Source organism: Calidris pugnax, unplaced genomic scaffold, assembly GCF_001431845.1.
Source record: "Calidris pugnax isolate Ruff unplaced genomic scaffold, ASM143184v1 scaffold82, whole genome shotgun sequence".
NCBI classification, from domain to species: Eukaryota; Metazoa; Chordata; class Aves; order Charadriiformes; family Scolopacidae; genus Calidris; species Calidris pugnax.
Genome location: NW_015090833.1, coordinates 3,738,693 through 3,762,892, shown reverse-complemented (window position 1 = coordinate 3,762,892; position 24,200 = coordinate 3,738,693). Strand labels below are relative to the sequence as shown.

Below are 24,200 nucleotides of genomic sequence, written 5' to 3'. Positions count from 1 at the left end.
TACTGGCCACAATGTTAAAGAACTGCAAGCTAGGTTCCTCCCTTAGCAGTATTTTGTTAAAAAATAATATTCTGAATTCCTTTAAGCTTTTGGAACGCCCTACCCCTGAAGAATTGTGTTTCAGGCTGCCTAGCCCTGCTTTATTCTGTTCTTTCCCAGCACCATCACTCTGGTCTGCCGCATGCTCTCTCATATCTCTTTCAGACTACTGCTGTTAGTAATTTTCCAAGCCAAATGCACCACTTTTGATCAGTGCTCTCTACTTCTCATCTTGATGCTTTGTGAAGATCCTGTACAATGACCTGCTTCTATCCTTTTTGATCAAAAGACAGGAAAAAAATCCCATGTAACAATGCGTTTTCTTTTTAAGCTGCTTGGCAATAGCACACAGGAGGACTTGCCTTCTAAGCTTTGCTTTATGCAGATGTTTTCTCTGGAGCCTTGTTTCTTTGTTACCTTTCCCTTTCAGCAGTCCTGTCCCAGACTTGCACCCCATGCGCTCTTTAAAAATTTGTTTTCCTTTGAGTCTTTGACACCTTTGCCTTTTCATGGTGACAGACGTTATTTTGTGCCCCTTCCCTCCTTGGCTGCAGTGAGTGTTACTGGAACAGAATCTCTTACGTGTCGGTCATGACTTAGTATCATCTTTGCTGCTCCCCACTGGGTGAGTGGCCTCTCCGTGTCTTTTGGCTGCCATTGCTCTGGCTGCTATCAACAATGTATTTTGCAAACAAGGTAGAGAAGCCAAAGACACTGGCTTTCCAGCACAGCAGAGAAAAACATCAGCCAATTTAAATTACTAATACATTATGACTATCTGGTTAGTTCTGATTTTGCTAATGAGATTATTACATCCCTGACCTGTGTAACAAATTACAGTGTCTCGGAAGTAGGGCTTATCACCAGTCCTTTCTGAGAGAAACTTCAGGAGAGACAAAAAACTGTTGACTTCACTGCAGCTGAACTACGGGTATGCTAAAATGGAAAGTCAGTTTGTCAGCAGGGAGGATGAAATGAAGAGTGGAAATTCTCCAACTAAAAGAATGAGAAACAGAGCAGGGGATTAAGAACAGTAACAAACATTGTCATTAACAGTGCTGGTAAAATGTTACCAGTTAAATTTTCAGTTTTACCTCTGCTGACAGATGTTCTCACTGCTTTACCTGTCCTGCTGCACTGCTTTGGTTTTGGTTAGATGTTCATTAGTTAATTACAGCATTATGCATCCAAGCTAAAAAATGCCAGTATGACAATTGCCATTTGCTGCATGAAGGTATTTAGTTTTCCTCATTTGCAAAAAGTGCAATGTCTTAGAACTATAGTCTTCCAGTGGTACCATTTCTCTGAATCAGAATAACCTAAAGATTAGGTAAATAGATGACTTCCACAACCTGTGTACAGCTTAAAATTATTCCACAGAAAAACAGCTGTATGCAGTGGTTATAACTTCACTGTTAAGTATTATGACTCTAGACCAAGTCACCTCTCCTGCCCCTTACATTTTTTTTAGGTATAAACAGGATTCAGCTGTGCCAGGTGCAGTTACATGACAGTACTGTCACCTTTCTGAACTTACACCAGAGGTGAACAAGTGTCTGTTTTTACGTATTAGACTCTCACAGATTAATAAATAAAGGTATGCATTTGCCTCCATGAAACACAGAATGTTGAGGGAAAGTTCCAAAGAAATTAAAGAGTTCCAACCAGTGTAGTTCACACCTTGCTGTTTGTCCTACTTTCTAACTTTCAAAAGCAGTAAAATGACAAAATTTCACTTATCCAAGACACCCCCCATTGGCTGTTAAACCTCTCTACAGCACCTGTAGCTTCTGTTGCCAAGTTTAAAGAGTGAACATCTGAAGCATCATGTAGTTTTTAACTAACTATTGGCCAATCAATAACTTTTTACTTAGACACTGCCCTATTATGCACTCAGGAAGGTTAGATAACCAACCCAATGCTGCATAATGGTTTTTACATTAACCATCTTTCAGATAAACATTCATCTGTACTATCTCCTGCTGTAGTACAGCGAGAACAGGTATCTGAAATTTTGCAAGCAAGGCTAACTGTAAAAATGAGGAAAGAATAGGGCCTTTTAATCAGACCTAATCTGTAGAAACCAGACCATCAGTGAACATCGGTTTCTAACATCTGCCTTAGGAGCAGGTCAGATAGAAAGGACAAGTACTACAGAAGTACTAGGCACCAGAGTGAATTTCTGGAGGGCTTGGCAGTTTCTGAGTTGGGTTGGTTGCGAGTTATTTTTAGGTTTTGTTTTTGTTTTTAAATGGAAGAGAAATGTACTTAAGAGTACAGTGCTTATTGTCCCCACTGCTCCTCCACGCTAAAACATTCATCCTCATTCTCATCTTAGTGATAAGAAGGTCAGCTGCTTTTCAACTAAGTGCCACTAGAACTAGCATAAATTGCATTGATGTAGTCCATCAGCCCCTTGGCAAACTGGTCTGTTTGGTCTGGACAGCTAAAAACATTCCACACGACTTGATTTTTTTAATCTAAAAATTTGTTCTACTGTCTCAAGTTATGTTCTGTAAATAATAAGCAACACTGATGAAATGCAAAAAGCTGAAGATTTGTAAAGCAGAATGAACGGTGGTGTGCCCACATCTGTGTTACATTAAACATGCACTCAACAGATTTGCTGATTCTTTTTTAATAAGCACACAAAGGCAACACAAGACAGAAATGCCCTCACGTCTACTAGTCACAGCAGGGAAGAGTGCTGCTGAATGGAGACACAAAGAGATTGGAAATGGTGTCACAAGGTTGAGGCACACACTCCAGTTCCTCGCTGTTCAGACAAAGCTGAACACTGGAGAATCTCATTTCAGATGGCTGCATGCAACACTAAAAACAGTTAACAGTGTTAATTGGTTGGCTTTTGCTTAACAGTTCACAGAATTCTTGTGATTCAGTTGACCAGTTTTAAGCCAGAAGTTTTGCAATAGAGCAGAACACTCACCCATCGATGCTGTTCAGGTATTAGCAATGATAATTATTTACCAACTTGGATTAAAAAAGCCTCTTACAAGAGACATCGCATGTTTTACAGAATTCCTTTTAACCTTGTTCCTTCACTGCACCTTCACCCCTGTCAGGTTTACACTATCAGGTACGTAGATGCGATTCTTGCTGAGGTGCGTAAATACACAATGTTTTTGAGAACAGTAACTGTTTCTCATCTTTGAGTGTCCTTCGGACCTAGAAAATTTCCTTAAAGTGTACCCAGATTGCTTTGACATTAAAACAATAAACCTCAGAAGGTATCACATTTTGTATATGAACAGATGATAGTCTGTGAAAACAAAACATTGCAATTGAAGGTTATAAACAAAAGTGTGTGTACATCTTTCAGTTTCCTTAGTATCCCACTCAGAATTATTACTCAGAGTAAAACAACTTCAGGAAATTTAGCAACTTCTGAGAAAAAAGCAACAAGGGAAAACCCTATGACCGAAACAGCAGTCACTACAACTTCTCATTTAAACTGTGTATCTGTGGAATTTCTAATCTGTCGTCGGGGCAAGAGCACAGCACTGGCAACGCCAGATCTCTTCACAAAGCCCAACCTGAGCATTTACACAGATTTTGATCCATAAGTGGAAGTGCAAGGACACCCCAAATCCTGCATAAACACCGTCTCTAAGTGCAAGGAGATGCAGTTCTGGCACGTGAGACCAGTGTATAATGGAAAAGGCTCTTCAGAGAGACTTCCCCTGCTGCACTGCCCGTCACCAACCCACAGCCATTCCAGCTGACCAACTGGGGTGTGAATCACGGCTGTGAACCCTCCAGAGAGAGCTCTCCGGCCACAGCCCCACCCCACACCCCCACCCCCCCCCCGTAATAATTTTCTTCAGCTGAACGCACTTCTTGCTGCCAAAACTTCCAGCAACTGTCATCAATGTGTCGCATTCATAAAGGTGTTCCAGTTTAACAACCTCATCATTCCAACCCATTTAAAGCAGTAACTTACTGGTTCTGGTATAGCTCAAATTCTGTCAGTGTTTCCATTATAAACTTGTTTTTCTCAGCTTTGCATAAAATTTATTGAAAAAAGCCTGCTCTGGGCTGTAACTTGGCATACTGACTTTCAGCCTGGGAACAATTTTTATCCCCTTGAAATAATTATAAAACAACCTTAGTTCAAACAAAGGAAAATTGGCAGGTAATATAAGCCTATGAAACAATTCAATTGCTGCTGGTATTCTGGAGAAATAATACCAAACCTGTTACTTTCTTGGCTCTGGAAAAAGTCTGCTTCATAAATACAGGGAGTGCTTTGTCTAAGGAGGCTTTAGTGCATTTCAGACATTAAGAAGGGACTTAATCTGATAAGTGAAAGGAGGAACAGCCTTACATCTATCATTAAATACATGACAAATACCTGCTACAGTTGCTCGAGTTCAACAGCAAACTGCACCTGCAGCCATCTCTATCACTGTCACATCCACACAACCCCCACAACACGAAGACAGTAAGGGATGGGTAAGGAGAACACAGTGTAAAGCATACTCAGAAGTGCCAGAGTCAATTAAATGCTAAACAACACATACCTTAAAAATTAACCTAAAAAATCCAGATATGCAGGAGTGTCCCCTGCATTTACTGAGCATAAGAGACAGCCAGCATTAGTTTTTATGTGCTAATTCTCTGCGTCTGAGAACATTAAATGACTTGGGCCCATTTCAGAAAGGGCCATGGCAATCGGGATTTCATGTTCCGTTGCGACTCCTCGGGCAGACATAACGCTGTATTTCAAAGGGTAAGTACAGTTGCCTCCTTCCCAGGGCTTTGGGGGTGCAATTCCCAACAGGCAGATCATTTCTTGAAGACTTGATGCCTGAACCCAGCGATTTGGCACAGCTCTGTGACAGAATTCGTTCACTGATTCAGACACACAGATGCTTTTAAGGTGTGTGAAAAAATCTACACGCAGTGCAGTCAGTCCAAGTGTTGGATTTGGCATTAGAATGTCTCAGTTAGATGCAAGAATGTGTAAAATCATGAGCCAGACAGCTCCCTGCTGACTGCATATCTGAGGAAGCTTATATGCACCGTTTATTCCAGCAAATGCATGGAATATATTGTGCTTGTTAAATGTGTTCCCAAAATGCTAGTTTGAGGCAGAAACACGCAAATAAATGGTGCCTAGGGTTAAAACCTCCCACTTACAGTCAAATCCCTCCTCTTTTGAGGGATCTACCAGCTCAGATGCTGAAGACCTTTATCTGACCCAGTACACTTCTAGGAGAACTAGAGCATGCTGAAGAAGCAACTGTTTATCATGTAGGTCATTCCTGCCAACTTCTTAGAGATGTAGCTCTTCTCCCGTCCCCTGCCTTTCGTATACAAGATCAAAACAAACTTGAAAACTATTCATTGGGTTTATGATTGTGTCTCACCTCGTCAGGCTCCAAGTTCAAAAGCAGGCTAAGAGCTTAATGAAGACATCAAGCACCACTTCTTTAAAAGCAGCAGAGCAGCAGATGTACTCGCCTGAAGGGCACGTTCTTACGACGTTCATATTACAAACGTGAGATCTGTGTGTGCTCGTGTGCTGGACACCTGTGTGGCACTTACACCAGCCATACCCTGCGCATCAGCCAGCCCTTGGGCACTTGCTCCACTTCTGACCAACAGCTGGGCAGCAAAGGAATGCCTTTTCAAGCACATTGGTATCATCGAACTTAAGTTAAGAAAAATGTAACACTGCCACCTTGGTTTCCAATTTCTCCCAGACCCTTCCTGCACTGATGAGAGTGATGACTGGAGTTGTCACCTTAAAGTCTCACAGACCTGTTGAAAAATGTGCCCATTCACCTTCTGATTCAATGTAAAAGATAATGGTTCTTAGCGGGGATTTCTTGCAAACAATTGTCTGAAAAAACCTGAGCTGAACGTGCCTTAGTGAAGATTGAGTTGCCCAGAGCCATAACGTTCCTCTGCCTCAGGAGACCGAGGTCTCAGGGCACAGCGAACACAGGCTGCTGACAGGGGGGCAATGCAGCAGATGGAGCATTAGTCTTATGTCCGTGTTCATGCTTATAACATCCCATCAAAGCCCATCAGTGCTGGCCACGCAGCGCCTCTTCCTAACGGCAGAGTCGGTTCACTGCGAGCATAACGTACTGGAGTGTCACAGAAATGTTTCCCTGTTGTAGTCCTACCTTTCTGGGAAAGCAAATCCTCTCCTTGGGGTAAAAAGCAAAGCAGGAGCCCCTGCCCAGCACCAGGACACTCACTGCGAGGGGTAGTCAGTACAGCCAGGGCTGCAGCAGGCACAGCAAAGTCCTGCACAAACTTCACCTAACAAAAAGATACTCAGAAAGTTTGTTTTCATCTTTAAAGTTAGGAGTCACGGGAACAATTCAAATCAGCTGGCTGTACTTACAGAACTGATAAAGAGCGCTCCACATGTTAACAGCAACATTAGGTGAAAAAATTATCTATAAAAATACCAGCCACATGCTAAATGAGGTGACATCAAGGCAATAAATAGCTCCATCTGTATCAAAGAGTTTGTAGAACAACCCAGAAGACATCTCTGAAGAAAAAAGTAACTATGAATAAAGTAGTATGGAAAAAAAAGTGCGTTGAATTTTTTTTTTTGCTAAAAAAATAAATAAAAAAAGACCAGTTTTACATATTTTTCTCCGATCACTTTATAAATCTGCTGCACATTAGAAATCAGACACACATGTATTTTTTCCAAGTAAAGAAAGTTGAAGGTTTACATTTTTAATAGCAATGTGACTATTTCTGAATGGCAGCAGTATATATTACATGCAGTGTGAGAGGGTTAAACAGGACAGCCTCAACTCTTTATAAACTTTTGCCCTCTGGATATGTACTCATTGGCTGCTGTACAAGACTTGAGCTGTATTACACGCCTTAACGATATGGTTCAACTGTCGGTCAGGCTTGGGGCCTGGCAATAGGCCAGACCGCAATCAATGGGACACAAACCTCCCCCTTTCAGATCATCACGAAGGCTCATATTATCTCCTTTTTGTCGTGCTGGTTAAATTTATGGAGCAGAACCCCGAAGCTGCATTCCTTGGCTTGGGCCGGCCCACGCGGGCCTCCCTTTGTTTGGTACTGTAAGCGAGGCGTGCTTTGGAGGATTGCAGGGTTGTTAGTTCAGGCACTGACTGTTTGCTCATGACTGAAATGAAAAGAGTTCAGTGGAAGGGCAAAAGGACAGCACAAGTGTAAAACCCCATCCCAGCAGGCCCTGGGCTCCCATCTACCGACTCTGGACTAGGGCTGAACAGAAAACCTCCCCGTTAATGACAAAGGAAAAAGTCTCTCTAGTAACAGGTAAACAGCCTCACAGCGCGTTGGCACATACCTTGCCGCAAGGCCCCTTGCTTTCAAGTAAACCTGTAATTACTACATAAATATGCACCTCAACTAATCTGGCTTAAAATACTGCTTAGAAGTGGTATTAGTTTTACAGCAATGCTGTATCTTTTCATTTGAAAAGAAAACCTGTCAGTACAAACAGTACTACAAACAGTAGTACCTGTCCAGCTGCACAGTTTAGTATTTCCACCATTTTAAACATGCGGAGTAACCTCAGAGAACCTGACGTGTTTGGTCTTGGGAGGAGGATGTAGCAAGTGATTCTAGTAAGACACAAAACTACTGGAAATACAGTGTGGGGAGAAGAGATTTTCATATAGTATATAACAAGCATTTTCCACATCTTTGTATTCGGTCTCAGAATGGAAGAAGCCCACCGTTGGGTGTGCTCAGACACTCTACTCAAAGCGTTTTACTGTGGGAATTAAAGGCCGCTTCTTGATGCAGGTCACAAAATTAAGGATGTAAAAAAACCTCTAATGTCATCTCAAAGCAAAAGCATCTGGAGTGGAACCAAATGGAAAGACAACTTGAAAGACGGTATTCCAAATAAACGCAGGAGAAACAAATACAGGGAAACCCACAAGGGCTCTTACTGATCACGCACGTAACACGAGGTACCCGTGTATCTATTCGGCACAGGAAGTATCTGTGCTTACCTTCCCCAGTATAGGACTAGTAAAACTTATTCCCAGAAAGCTGCCCCAGACCGACTGTACCAGACTTCACCCCTCTGGCACAAGACGCAGGTATTTCAGGACATGGGGTCACGCAGCCACTGCCCTGGCGAGCGCTTCGTGCCATTTGCGCTTTAGAAACAAGTAAATAAACAAATGCTATATTCCTATTGCATTACACCAGTTTCATCTTTCCTACTATTTTTATGAACTGAAAATACTACTAAGAGGGCCAAAAGATATTATAAAAACCCACAGAATGCGTATTAAATTTTTTTCAATTCTGGGGATCGAGTCCGACTGGTTGAATGCAGTCTGCTGGTTTGTTCTGCCACATTCCAACAGACACGTCTGTTTTGAATAAAGCTTTTGTTCCTTTCTGGTGTGCGTACGCCTTCAGCTTATCCCACCTAATTCTGTGCAAGTAGATTTGTGAATGGAAATTGTGAATACTTTATTGCCTGGTCTTTGATGAGTTTTTATTTTGTTCCACTGATGCTAACGCGTATCATTTTTTTCTTTTTCTAAGTCTCTCCAATGCCATTCTAGGAGATACCATTGCAGACTAGCTCAATCAGTAGCTCTCCGTAACTGTTGCAAGCTCAAAAAATTACTACATAGACTACACCAAAACAGCAGCATCAATTAACAGAGCACTTTCTGAATAAGGAAGGACTGAAAAAACCATGAATGTCAGAAAATAGCAAACATACAACACAGTAAAAGGTGTTCCTTTTTACTTCTGGCCTTTTTGGTAAAAGGTGTTCCTTTTTACTTCTGGCCTTGGTGTCAAAAAGCTTTTGCTGAAATGCTTTCTGCTGGGAGATATGGTTTAGTGATGGTGTTGCTTTTTGTTTGTTGTGGGGGTGTCTATTTTTGTCAAAGTTAAGTTGATGGTTGGACAAGATGATCTTTAAGGTCCCTTCCAACCTAGAAGATTCTGTGATTCTGTGAAATCTAAGATCATTAGATAAAATATGCAGGCTCTAGAGATACAAGTATTTTCTAAGGAAATAAATTTTTCTCCCTGTCTAGATGCATTTCTTTTAGTTAATAGCTGAGTGCTGTGAAGTGGGCACACCGCGTAAGAATTCCATTTGCAGAGTAAATGCAGTCCTCTCAACTGTCAGTTAAAGCGTAAGTAGAATAAATCTGTGGTAAATCCAACAAAGGATTTATCAGCTCCTTTCAGAGGAAAGTTCATAATGGTTTAATGGACTGAAGGACTAGGTCAGGCCTACGTGGCAGCGCCTTGGGTTTAACCTACCTGGAAAACATGAGTTACGTGCTGCAAACTCTGCCTGTCCTGAGAAGCAGCAGCTTCCCCAGGTCTTTGGAAGCGTCGCATTTGGACGTGCGCAAGGGTGGACCCGTGCTGTCCATCTTCTGCCACCTCTCCTGTGGTACCAGACTGGCCCAACACAACACAACGCCCTTTCCTCACCAACCCGTGTGGTTCCAAACCAGTTACTGTAAGCGATGAAGTCAAGGTTAATCTGGTTCCTGTTCAGAACCCAGCAGTCTTTGGTGATGCAAAAGCTGTGCAAGTTTCCCTCCCTGCAGTGACAGAAACACACTTGCCTCTAGTTGTAACTTACCAAGGCACTAGTAAATATTTTGGTTTTGTGGAGATTACCACAGCAAGAACTCCATTCATTCATTTTTTTGCAAGTATTTGTTGCTAACAATGAATGGACATCTAAAGAAAAACATCATTTCATGTTTCATGCTTGGCTGACTACTCACCATTGTTCACTTTAATGTTTTCCTTTTTCACTCATGTGTCCTCCCCTCGCAATGTCCCCTTCCAGTGCCCCGTCCCTTTCTGTCCCTTAACCAACAGTCTGAATGCATCCAGGGTGTCTTTCTGCCCTCAACACAGGACAGATGTCAAGTTAAACACTGATGTTTTAGTGGAAAATCCTCTTTACTTACAAAATAAAATAATTTGAATATTTAGAATGACACTTCAGTCTCATGAAGTCTCCCTTCTCCGTGTTAACAGACACGTTCCTGATGGTGAAACCCAGTGCCCACAGCTTTAAGCCAGGCTCCGGCTCGGTGCGACTGGTAGGATACGCTGTCATGGCAATGCAAAAAGGCTTTAAACTAAGTCACACAAGTTGTAACTAAATGGATTTAAACCATCTAGAACCTCTTTGCTAATCGTAGGGTGCATAAACCCCCAGAAAGTAAAATGCAAAGGGGAGCTCTAATGAAGAGCCTCAGCAACTTTGACCCTTGGGCTCAAAAAAGCAGCTTTTTAAACATAAGTAAGGTGTTAGTTTTCAAATTTTCCTATACCAGACACTGCTAGGGCAGTCTCAAAGTCTAGTTCATAAGCTCCAAAGGCTAATCAGATTTAATATATATAAAATGTAAGAACTGTATGATTAAATATTTCTAAACCTCCTATTCCTTATAACCATTGATAGACAGCAGAGGTGAAAGTAATCTCACCCATACAATGTTAATGAATATTATGTCGCGGATGTAGGTCCAAACACTGGTTTTTCCACTCCTTCCAAACACTTAAATTGAGTCAAGGTCAAAAATGGGGACAAAAGACAACCAACTGTAAAGACAATTGATTTCCCAAATATTCCAAACATACATGGTATCTAGTACTGCAGACACCTAGCAATAACCTCCTGGGAACATTATTCAGAGAAAAAGCAAGGTAATTGCAGTAGTGCATAGAAAAGTATTATAGTTTGGTTTTACAGCAGAGACCAATTAATGTCCATTCAACCTTCTAAAAAAGAAAGGGAGAGGGATATGTTAGTGCAGTTTTGATTCCCCAAACCACCCGGGTGCCTGTTGGGTGCTCAGCAGCACTACAGTGAACAATTAGGAACAAACCCTGCATTGCAAATTCTGCTTTCCTGTGAAGAACAGGGGCTGTGCTCCCACTTCATCGTCCTTCAGCTCTGTCCTAGAGGGGCACAGGGAGAAACTTGTGAGGTGCCCATCAGTCCTGGAGGGGAGTGCGGAAAAAAGCTGCCCCCCTCCCCTTCTCACACACAGAAGTTCTTGGGCTTAAGTCTACAATCATTTATTTCCTTTATTTCTGAAGTCACTTCTAATTTTCACTTCAAAAATTGTATTTCTATTTCTTGAAAGAATAAGTTTGATTAACTAAAAACTGACTAATTTAGGATTAGTCACTGTGTGAGAATGTAGAGATTGGGAAGTGCAGGGAAGTGTGGGCCGGCAGCAGTTCTGAGGATTGTGGCCCCTCCAGAAGAGTAACCCCAGGGCTCACCCGCTGCAGTTCCCTCTGCAGAGCCGGACGGGGAAGGAGACAGACACAGCGATCCCGACAGGATTCCACTCACAGTCAGATATCATCAGTACTTGAGACTTTTCTGACAAAAAGCCTGATGTACAGCACATGAGACTTATTTCTGTGTAGTCTAGGGAAGACTGCCCTTCTTTCTGACCTGAGTCATTCCTTTGGAAAATAATTCAGAGTAAAGGCAAGCAAAAAATAATAAATCATTCTTACACCAAGCTGTAGAAAAGAAATCCATAGTCACAACTACAATCCAGAAGCATCTCATGGCAGTAAGCAGTGCTCTTTCAATAGGCAAAAGGAACAGAGAACCATTTTCTGTTCATTCTTAAGGGTAGCTTCATTTATTTAGAGACCAGTTATGTCTCAGAAGAAGACTGAGCAGGTGAGGCGGGTAACGGAAAGGGACTGAAGTGGGGAGAAGTCTCTGCTGAGGTGCTGCAAAACGCGTGGGCACAAAACCAGCCTCGCTTAACTTCAAGGATCTAGTAAAAGCAGCATGTAAAATTAGATTTGGAGAGGACAAACTAAGAGGCGTTTAAAACTCCAGTGAGGACAGTGAAGTACTAAAGAACCCAAAGAGGTCAGAAATATGGCAGGAAATGAAATGGGATTCAACCTACAAAATTGCAACCTGGTTCATCTGGGGAAAAATAATCCAGAAGACAAATATTAAATGACGAGGAGATATTTGCAAAGCAGTGAAATAAAACAAAACATAAAAAACAAACCCTCTTGGGGGAAAATAGCAAGCACAAAACTGGATATCAATTTGCAATGTGATATGGCAGTAAAACCAGCCAAGACAATTTTGGATGACTTGCAGAGCACAGCTTGTCACAGGCCGGGGATACGACGGTCCCTTTTCACACAGCAGTGATGGGAACTTACAGACTGGGGGGATTTCAAAGGCACTCGACAACAGCAATGGAAGAATCTGGACAGAGTAATGACAGAAGAATGTAAACCCATAAAATCCAGTTCAGCAGTGGCTGAAGATGGGAGGTAGGGCTAACGCTGAGGAAAAGCCAATGTCTGCAGCCATTTAACAGGGTGACACAGGAGTGAAATAGAAAAACTTGGAAAACAGATCAATTGAGAAAACAGTTCATTATAAAGACCTGTTATCCCACTGGGACAAAAAGAGGAAAGGGGATATGAAGGAAATCACACTGCCCAGGTCATTTATAGATTAGACTGATAAATCAGCTAAACTGCCCGTACGCAGCATTTCCAGGTTTCTGCAACACACGAGCCGATGAATATATCGTCTCTCTGGCTTCTAGGAAAATCTTAGGAAGGGCTTACCAGAAGAATGATGTCTGGTTCACCAGAGTGGTGGCCCACACATGACTGACATTTCTGCAGAGACTCCTGATGTCAGATCTAGATCAAGTCCAAGGTCAGGACGGAATCTGGGACACGTACAGGGGTGTTAAGGTTCAAGCAATATTTAGCTTTAAAACTTGAGAGCCTTGAGAACATCCTCTTTGCAGTCTGTTGGCGGAGTTGGTGTTCATACAGTGTTTTCTACTTCTTTTCAGTGTCACTGATACTCGTGCTCTCAAATCTCCTGCTTTTGACCTTACAGTTGAAACTGTAGCTAACAGAGGCGGATGCACACAGGAAAAACCAATCATCACCTGCTGTTGACATTGTCTCAAACTGTGCAACCTCAGTGCACGGTTCCGAGTACATGCAGTAGTGAACAAAAGATCACCGAGTGCAGGCTGCTTCTTTCCAGGTGAAGTACATTTAAAAGAATCAAATATTGACACGAGCCTTTTCTGTGACCATTAATGGCTTGCCAATCTCAGACTATTCTTAACTAATACGGCCGAGTTCCCTGATAACTTCATGACCTACCCAATTCTAATGAATTCTATCTCCTCATTTCTGAGTTTCACATTGTGACTATCAGGAAAGAACGCAAACCCTTGCAACAACAGTTCAGGAATAATCTTGCACTCGCACTGACCTGGCAGAAGCCTGAGAGAAAGCCGTAATGGCAGTTTCCTGCACTACTTGTTAAGTTAGAGACACATCTAAATATAAATGTTCTTTACTTGTGCTGCACTAGGACTTGAAACACGTTTCTTGGAGAGAGCTTTCCAAGCATATCTAGAGACATAACAGCTTTCCTGTTCTGAACTGGTCTTTAAGACTTTTGGCAGTATATGACAAATATGGAAATAATCAGAACTCTTGTATGTGACACTAGAGTACTTGGAACACATAAAACCCACTCAAAAAAAGGTATAAAGACACAGGCATTAACTGTTTATAAATGAGATGCATGCTGCATTGTCAACAACTATTTTATGTTTTCTTCTGTATTCAAATTTAAAAGTATTCAGGCAGCTTTATTAATAAATAACAAACATAAATAATAAATTATATGATTACATAATAGGTTTTAAGATTAGCCTTGAAAAAGTGCAGCCTAAAGTCAGATTTTAAAAAATGTTTTCTTGTACTTATAAATACATCGCCGTTTAAACTACTACCATAAGCTATAAACCCTCGTCTGCATCTCAGCCCTACTGGTTCAGCTCCCTGTTCCAAACACAGGGTTTGTGCTCGCTGCATGAGTCCCAGTACAAACCAGTGCCTCTGAAGACAAAAGAGAGACCTGTCCCCACGGCCTGTTGAGGGGGACACAAGCTAAGGACTCGTCCTCAGTGGAATTTGAACCCGCCTGATAGGAAACCCTACAACCTCGATTAAAATTCTTCATCTCACTCAGAACTGATCCAATGGGTAAAGCCAAGCAGATTAAATGTAGGGCTTTTTAAAAATTCAACCATGTAATTAGAGAATTGCAAGGGGCCTGTAATTTTTGGTTATGTATCATGCTATTTAAATGCAGCTGTAATTAACTGGTTGACTCAACTGTGCACCGGTACCGGAACCTTGCACACGTGCCGTCAGTCTCAAGATAAGGTCAAGATGGCCCTTACCACGTTATTAACTCACATTCTTCAATTGTTCAGAATCCCGTTTCAGCTCCGTTACTGCCATAAGCTCGTGCTGGTGGGGGTGAGCCCTGTGTGTGCACTGAGCCTGGAAGAGCCCACCCGGCCCAGCACGCTTAAACCCAGTGTCCAACTGGAGCCAGCTCCTTGGCTTTGGAACGCTCCTCTATTTTGATTCCAAACCACACATATTTGAACAGTTAACAAATGCGGCAGGGGGATACTGGTACACAACAGTCTGAAAATGTACAAATCCTTTGTTGTTTCTTTTTTTTATACACCCGAAAGAACAGTTTGGTTGCTTCATTATATAAGCACATAAAAACCCAAACCCTTATGAAACAAAACCTGAGTGCAGAGTTGCTGAGAGCTGGTGGGGTGGCTTTGTGGGGGTTTTTTTCCCCTTCTACATTATCTACATGTTCTTAAGTACATTTTTTATTTAAAATAAGTTCTGATCAGATTTTGTAGACTGCTGAAGTGTAGTGAGTGAGAAAGGTTTTTCTTTTTGTTTGGGGTTTGTTTTTTTTTCCTTGTAGAAGGTTGTTGGGTCAGAAGCTTTTTGCAGAGTGTGTGTAAACACTAAAATCATTGCACAGTGCTCCTCTGTGACAACAGTATTTCAGAATCTAGTGGAAGCAAAAATGTGGTTCAGCTCATCTGTCTTAACCTCATCGCTTAATTGACAGTTAACAAGTTAAAGGGAAGTATGTCCCACAGGAAAACACAAGCTAGAGATAAGGCTGGTTGGGGGCCCTTCCCTTCCCAGTTGCTGTCTGCTGATAACATCATCGCTACTGTGCACAGGCTGGACCTCATACAAGTATGGCAAAGTGTGAATTTTAAATATGTATCTTGAAAGAAACAGTAATAAAAACACAGCTCAACTAAAGGTACAGCCAGGTGTGTTTCTCCCCACCTTTAAATAAATCAATCTGTACAGACACAAAATTAAGACCTGTACAAGCAAAGTGGTAGATGTGTTTTCTCAGGGATGCACTTAAGATTTCTTATGTAATTTTATGTATGCAAATGTACTTATCAAACTGTAATCCCCAGCCTCTTGTTTTCACAAATCAAGCCAATTACCAAATACTTCAGACATACATGTAAACACTTCCATTTTCACAACAAAGTACACCTACATTCACTCTTCAGAGTTTCCTGCACCTCACTCACACTTCATCAAGCATATTGTTCTTTACTGAACCACTGATGGTACAGTTCAGGACTCCAAGCATGGCACAATAGAACACAGGAAACGGAAAAGCCAAATGGGAAGAACAAAACAACCAGAAAACCCAACATTTTGCAGACATTTTTCTCTAAGTTTTCTACCAAGAAATTTACTTAGGATTTTCTTTCATTTCTTCAGCACACAGGGTCTCACATACACCCCCCCCAGGACTTCTTGGCATAGCGCTACCTTAGAAACTTTGGCCACAAAGAGTAAAAAGAATCTCTCAGAGCAGCCTTTTTAGAACTTAGCCCTTCCCCTCTTCCACATTCACAGTCAGTGCTAATGAACACTCATTTACTTTAAACATAATCATCCTGTTTTGTAGGGAGCATCTTAAGGTAGTAACTGAACAGAGGAAGCCAAGCAAAGCACCTGTGGTGATCTACACACACACACAGATCTGTGGGGAAACAGATAAGCATGTGGGCGTACGGGCTTCTATCCACACTTTCTGTAAGTGAGAACTATTGTTCAAAATGAAAATTAGAAGATAACGACACTACATTGATGCCAGAACTCTTCAAACCTTTGAAGAACTGTTCCTACACAGCTCAATGGGAGCTGGGGGTAGAGCAGGGAGAGCTCTTCCATTTCAACTCTGCATAAGGATTCCATGATGGAAATCTAATCTCATTACATAGAGCCTTTTCAAAATTCTGCTTTAATCTAATACTATAGCTTAGTAATTCCTATTTTATGTTGCAGACTTTTTCTATGCAAATTTCACTCGTTACAGGATCAACAAATGCCATCTATTAAAGAAAAAGCAAATTGAATGAAATGAGCTACGTCCCTAAAAATAGCTTGTAGTAAATGTGATTAAATTATTGTTTCTTTGGGGAAGGAAAGATAATCAGATCAGAAATTGCAGAAGGTATCAATATGCATTTTTCCAGTATTATTGATGGGAAATACAAACTGCTCACTGACCTGGGGCCACTCAGGGTCGCAGTGTCCCTCACTGCCTGGGCCGTTTCCGATGCGAAATCCAGCGCTCCCGCCACGGGTTTGGTCACGGTGCCCACCAGCCCTTTGCCCAGGCCCGATATGAAACCGCTGACACCCCCTTCGGTTTTCACACCTTCCACCGTTGAAGTGATGACACTCGTCAGTCCCCCAATGATGCCTTAAAAGACAAGAGCAGCAAAGTAGGGCAGAAGCACTGCCTTGAAAAATGGCAAGAGCCTTGTCACAGCTGATGCCCGAGCGATTTACTGCCCAGCTGACAGAAATGGACTGGGCATTTAATGCAGTACAAAACCTGTTTCACAGCTGATCAGTTACATAATAACTTCACACTTCCTATATGTAGTATATACAGGCACAGACAGTAATATCCCACAGAAAAAGGTTTAATTCATTATTCAATATGTGTATTTCTAAGTAGTTCTGTACTGATTTCCCAGCTGTATTTACACAAAGAGTCCTCATCCATTTCTGAGATGAAGCGGTTACTTACAGTGTGACAAAACTGTATTACCACAAAAGCTTATACAATTTGAGACAGAAAAGTGCATTTCTCCACTGAAAAAAGTCAGTCATTCTAAAATGGCATTGTGTGATTTTAACTGTGACGCTGCCAAAAGACGTTTCTGTGCTTGTTTCCATTGCTGGAAATCTGAACACTGAAGAAATCAGACTTCACAGCACACTGGTGGAGAGAAACCGCTCACCATCCATTTAAATACCTGCAGCGTCTCTTTCTGACAGAAGCCCAGCAAAAAGCCCTTTGCTCAGCATGGAAAAAATTGCCCGTTTGGTGAAAGCCAGATTGTCTTTACACAGGCTGCAACAGTTGCACTAAAAGACTGACATTTAAACAAACTGAGTCAAGATGATGCAAAATATAAATATTTGATTTAAACTTGGCTTGTATTGATTTAACTTTCTTGAACAGATAAATCATGAGCTAAATTGATGTGAGATTCTGGCCAAATTAAGACTAGTCCACCGCCTCTTACACAAATTCATTTCTCTAGTTCTTAGTAGACTGTAAAAAAACAAACCAACAAAAAACCAACAACCAAGCAAAACCACAAAATAACCCAACTGATGAAATGCTACTTTAAACTGATGTCCTGATTCTGAGGAAACTCTGGTTTCGGGAAGTGAAAGCAAACATAAGCAAGCTACAGTCCAACCATTCTAATTTTTATTTTAACTTCTGGCCCTCAAAAAGCCTGTGTGCATGGGTATTTTATGACCCAACAAAGAAAGTAAAGTTTTGAATGAACTTTCTTTGAAATTTCATTTTAATTTGAAAAAAAGCTTTTACTTACAGTTACATGTGAAAAGACCTGATTCTTAAATGTAGTTTCTGTCAACTTCCAAAGTGAACAGTCCCTCCCTCCCCCCCTCCCCAGCATTCACAAATATAAAACGTACAGCAGCTCCCCTTCCCTGGCTTCAAATACCAATACTAATACAAACTGTTCTTTTCAATCTGATCATCTCTTTTAAGAGAGAAATGAGTTTAAAAGACAGCAAAAGGTTACCATGTGCAAGTCCATGGATTCCAGCTACAAGATGCTCTCCGCTGGTTGCAGCGTGGTAGCGAATGTACTCGCGTTCTGTTTGATGTCTGTTATCCATCGTCTTCCCCAAACCATCTGACAGGGTCCCAGCGAACTGCAAGAGAACAACCTTTTCTGTTATTAAAAGAACAAGAGGTGTTTCTATTATGGAGAAGTACTGAGGAAAATTCCTAGATTCTAGTTGTGAAATACAGATTTATCCAACTCAATTTGTTCCACGTGCACAGTAGCTCCAGCTTTTGTGCCGTGAAGCAAGCTCTGAAGCACGTTACCCCGAGCTTCCCATCGCTGCACCTGAGGGAACAGACAAACCCGGCTGTGGGTCAGGCCACAGTAACTGAAGTCTGTGAAGGACGTACCACAAGAAGTGGCAGTGACCCAGCTGGAGCCTTGCAAAACCTCACAGAGTGTTATTTAGATAGAAAGCTTTTCTTCTGCAAAGGTATGTGAAAAGCTTCAAGGCAAATACACCTGACATGAAACTAAAACATCTGCAAGACTAAATTAAATTCTTTTTAGTAACACCTGATCACAGCTCCTCCACGACCAGTACCCCACTGGGTATGAACTGGGTAAGGACACTGCCCTGTCCACTGCTCAGCTCCACTTTGGTGCATCTGCTCTCTCCTTTGCATCCATATTAGTTATGCTAAAAACCCCCGTGATTAAGGTGTTGCACCAGAAGACAACTAAAACCTGGTGTGAAATTCAGATTCTAATACACTAAAGATGAAAAAAGAAACAGACAAACAGTGATGCAATGACCAACTTCCCTTCCTTTTTCTGTCATTTTTTCCAAGGCTGCATTTCTTTTTTACTAACAACATGATTTCCTAATTTTAGATACTTCTTTCCAGCCACAGACAAACTACTCCAGTGGCTCCAATTATCTGAACAAGTGGACTTTAACAACATGAATGAAAATTAAATCCCATGACCCTTCTTGTGACTTGATCACAGGGACACTAAACAGAGCATAGTGATCACTGACTGAATTACTCCTGACCTCTTGGTGAACTTAATGTAGATTCTTTTTTTCCTTTTTCTAAATTAGCCTAGAAATACAAACCAACCTGAAGCTGTCTATTAATCCTGTTTAAGGTTGGGCTTTTTTTTTTCTGGACAAACACTTTGCTTTAAGAGGATTAAAGTAGTTGCTATAAAAATTAAAAGGCTCAATAGGCCTTTACAATTCAAACCTCATTAAGGAATCTGTCAAGGCCTGAAAATGATTTTTCAGGAACACATTTTGAAAGTTACATCAGTGTGTGATTGAACAACCAGACGGCAGGAAGAAACCAACTTATTAATATTGATCAAAATCAGTGAACTCTCCTCACAGCTTTGGTCCCCCACCCCCAGTGGGAACTGACTGCTCCACGACACCGGCTCTGCCGGGAAACACAGGCCATTCTTGCCTCAGATTTCCCTTCCTCTGTGAAGCAGAACCTCACACCTACCAGTCACTAACAATTCTGGTTTAGTGTACAGATAGAATTTTAATGTAATAGTAAATTAGTCTCTTAGTAAGGAGGAAAAACATCACATGTACACAGTTTAAAAGTCACAGTCTATTAACTGTAAAATCAAAGTGAAATGGGGACACATTTGTTTGTGCTATTTAGAAAATAACACTGAATTACGGCTGTAAATAGAACAATTTAAGGATTCTCATGTACCAAATGTACCATGAAATGTTTCCATTTTGCCCTGATTCAGGTGACAAAATCTAAACACACATCAATTACTGAACGTGAACTTCATGTTGAATGACTTTTGACACCCTCCACTCCCCCTCCCCAGCTGCTGTTTGTTTTCTGGCCTCATAACAAAGCCTGAAGCCAAACCCGTTCCCAGCAGCACCATTTGTACCTCAACCAGCGGGTGACCCCAGTGCAAGGGCCCCTTGGGAGCAGCTCCCAGCTGGGGACGGTGGCAGCACCTTCCCTGCTCCGAGGGACAGAACGTAACCTGATCAAGGCAAAACGCCAGCCAAGATAAACCAGAGACATTTCACAGGCCTTGGCAAGTCCCGCTGAGCTCTGCTGGGCCCGTGAGCCACCCACCATCTTCTGCTGGGACGTTTGGGCTCGTGCTCGTAGTAGGGATTCTGAGGGGAGCGTCCCCTACCCTGACTCGGGAACCAACCAGACCCCCGTCACCACTCAGGTAGTACCACGGGAGTGATGTAACTGCTGGGCAGCCAACATTTCTAACCATCCTTTTCTGTGCACCTCAGAAATACTCTCCCTGACACGGTTTCTGAAGCCTGTTTCGGCAAACAGGATTGTACCTACCTAACTAAAAAGGAAAAATAAAGATTTCTAACATAAAAAGGCCCACCCACCCACAACCCCCCCCCACTTTGTCCTCAGTCTGCAGAGATTATAATCACTGTATTAAGAAGTTACTCAGCCGTGGCGAGTTATTTCAGGATCGGAAACCTGAGGAAACATCGCAAATTTAAGCAGTTTAAGTCCAGCTTAAACTTTGAAGGGAGATTTGAACAAGTTAAAGCACAAAAGCAGTTGCCTTTTTCCCCAGAAGGTCTCACTTTTAGATCCTCCTTTGAGAAGTGCAGTATTAGATCCTGGGATCCAGACCCCAGGACTTGAGGAAGAGCAGTGCTGGTGGCTCACCGAGCTGTGAACCCGGTCAGGCAGAAAATACTCTCCAGATAAACACAGGTGACAACAAAAGTGTGATCCACCCTGTCTTCCTTAGCTTCTGTTAATAACGTGTGACCTGATAACTTCAAAGCCTACTTAAGACCCGTGTAAATGCCAACAGAACTAAATACAACAGCCTGTGGAACAAACATTAAACTAATCAAGGGACTTCTAAAAACCAGTCCCCCTCCTTCTCCATCCTCATTACCATAACAAGTTCTTTGTCTACTTGCAGATGAAAAAAAGAAATTACTAACTTGGTCTTTTATCTCCCCATTTTTCCCCCTTTTCCTTGAAGCAGAATTGCCACACAACACCTCAGTCTCAGCTCAGTATAACCTCCAAAGGAAAGAAAGCATGAGTCTTCCAGGCTACTAATTAAAAATCCTGTCATTTCAGGTACTAAAAATATTGCAAATTATCGCTAACATGCACTGTTTAATCCTTTGCCTTATCCATTCTGCCTGAACAGAAGAAGGAGAACCTCTCCAAAAAAGCTCCAGACAACCTTCATTCACAGACACCCTCCTCCTCCTCTGGCTCTTCATGCCCCTGAAGCAGATGGCACTTCCTGCATTTCTGCTTTACGGAGGGACACGGACATTTTCTTCCAGATCTACATTCTAAAGACACTCAGTCCCTGGTTTTCATCCCACACCAGTTCATGTATGATGTGAAGGGGCCAGCTGGACATGTCCTGCAAGCTGCCAACGTGACCCGCTCCACTTCTGCACCTGGGCCTGTGTGCTCTGGCATAAACCCATCCTCCTGAGGAGGGCGAAATACAACAATTTTCACATTTCCCTCCAAATTGCGGGACATTTTGCTACTGTGAGCACTATCTTTGAACAACATGTAAACTGCTCTCAACGCTTCATGGTTATTGAAATGTTCCTACCCTTCCATCACCCAGGACACACTGGCCCCAGCCACCTCCGGAGACTCAGGCGAACAGATGATTCATCACTTCTTGTTTTCTGTGACTGGTGTCACCAATCAATACTATCTAACATGGGCTGCAAAAGCAGCTGAAATATTATCTGCACAAGAAACTAATCTGGGTGTTTTTTGGGAGTGTGTGTTTTTGTTTTTCTTTTGAAAGGCCAAATAATTAAGGAAGTTTTGCCACAAAACCTTTTACGACTGACAATGTATCCTTTGCTGCTTCAAGCAACAGAAGAAAAACAAAAACACCCATATACAGTGTTTGTGAATCAAAGCTGGTGCCAAACAATAAGGCTTATGGGGCACAAAAAGAATTCAAAGCAAATGAAAACTAATTCTAGACTTTGTACTGCATGTTCCCGCTAAGCCAGATGCATGAAGCACACAGCATAGAAATAAGTTTTAAGTAATCTTTTAAAGTCTTTTTAAGCTCTTGGCACCGCCTGGTTCTCTAAGGACATCCCAAAAGGATAAATACACAATTATGACTTTAGTCCAAACATTCCATTGTAATTCTAGCATCAGAGAATGGTACATTTACAAATATTACTGACTGAGGAAAGCAGAACATTCCAACATGGAATTTTAAGGGAGAAAGTGATGAAATTAAATATAGGTCAGTTCCAACTTCTGTGCAAACCTCACAATGAAGTGCCTTTACATTAGAAATCCCAGGGTTTACTCAGCTCTCTGCTCTGCAGAACTCCTTTGGAAAGGAGCTATTTGTTGAATTCCATTCAACCACCTTTCAAAAAAACTGTTGAACACCACACCTTGATGGTGTTCATACTTCTATCTCCAACAACAAAAGCTGGTTCTCGGAGACCAAAGCATGAATATAAGTATGCTATTCCAGCAAGGTAGAAAAGAGTATTTAAAAACATATTTAAGTTAGAAACCCTAATGTAAATTGTGAATTATGTCATCTCAGTTCTCACACACTTATATTTTCCACAACAGGAAAATCCCTAGCCATGATGATTGTCATTCCACAGTTTCAACAGTAGCTCCCCTAAATATAATTAGCTGTCCACCTGAAAGAGAAGAGCTGTACAGGTAACAGAAGAACAGCGATTACCAGATTTCTGAATGTGAGTTCTGTGGGGTTTGTAGCTTCATTCTCCTCCCCTCTGCTCCCTGACATTTCCCTGCTTCCTGATGTGCTGCCAACAGAAGCCCCGGGCTTCGCAGCACAGACGGCTTGGAAGGAGTAAATACCTCAAGTCAGTGCACACTGTGAACCTAACAGTAAAACCCTAATAAATACATATGCAGTAAATAGTAAATACAGTGGGCTACATATAAACATTTCATACATACCTGTAAGTTCAATCCCCTGTGGCTACTTCACCTCTAGCAGTATCACTAAAAATCACCTTTATTTCCTACATCTCTCCAACCCGTTACAGGTATTCTAGAGGAAGCCAATTTTTACGCTGACTTCTGACAGTTAAATACAACAGTTCAAAACTACCCATTTATTTCTCTATATGGAGGCAAACCCTTTCGCAGTGCCCATGTCGTAGGTGAAGCAGACACACACACACACACAGGTGCTGCTGGGGTTTGTTATGGTTAAAAAGAAGTTTTAGAGCAGTTGGTCATCCTGAAACCTTGGTGTTAATTCTTTGAAAAATGTAAAAAGAAAAAAGGTAGCATTCTTGGGTGCACATACCGAGTAGTGCAGGGGGCAGATGAAGTTGTCCAGTAAACTCTTCAGCCTAAGTTTCTTTTATTGCAATGTCGCAAGGTTGGTATTTAATACATTTCTGTGATTTACCACAAAAACAACTTCTAGAGCAGCTTCTTTACTAATCAATACACGCGTTGTTGTGGAATGGAAGCACTATGTATTTAATTGTACATGCTGGAGCTCAGTAAGCAGAGAGACAGCACAGCTCCCCCCTCCCTCACAACTCTACATCCTACTGCGGCTAAAAATTGAAATGCTGTAAGTATTTAAAAAAGCAGCAGGTCTTTATTTGTCAGATTTAAAAGCCCCAGCTCTCTGAAGCTGTTCATACAACACCTGTGCAGGGCTCCTGTCAGTCTCTTAAGAATTACTCAGGTGTTTATGCAGGAAGGTCTGTGAATTCAGTCAAATCTAAATGCTATATACTTTTACGCGTTAATACATCCTGTCACACACAGTCCTGAACAGAACGGATGGCTCAGGCCGAGCCCAAAACGCATTTATAACCCAGACAAATTGCACAGAGAGAAACGTGTAACGGAACTATGAATAGAACCGACCGAGTCTTAATTTAGAAAATCCTAAATCAGCAAAACGCCATAATCAGCTTCTCATTTTAAGAGACGCATCAACTTTGACCCCCTCTAAATTACTGACAACCGGGAGGCGGCAACGGCTCTTCCCACCCACCAAAGGCTGCGGCGGAGCTCGACGCGGCGGCGGCGGCGGCGGGGCCTCCCTCAGCTCCCGGGCCCTGAGGGGCGGGCGCGCGGGGTGGGG

General features: G+C 42.0%; 1 protein-coding gene across 1 annotated transcript in view; it reads right to left on the bottom strand.

Annotated features, from left to right (window-relative positions):
• The window catches only part of VPS13D (vacuolar protein sorting 13 homolog D (S. cerevisiae)), a 97,983-nt gene that overhangs the window by 6,025 nt on the left and 67,758 nt on the right, over positions 1–24,200 (bottom strand). The window contains exons 66-67 of the mRNA XM_014941435.1: positions 18,075–18,207; positions 16,510–16,705 (exon numbers count right to left, since the gene is read on the bottom strand). Of these exons, the coding sequence (XP_014796921.1) occupies positions 16,510–16,705; positions 18,075–18,207 (329 nt within the window). The remainder of the gene's footprint in view (positions 1–16,509; positions 16,706–18,074; positions 18,208–24,200) is intronic.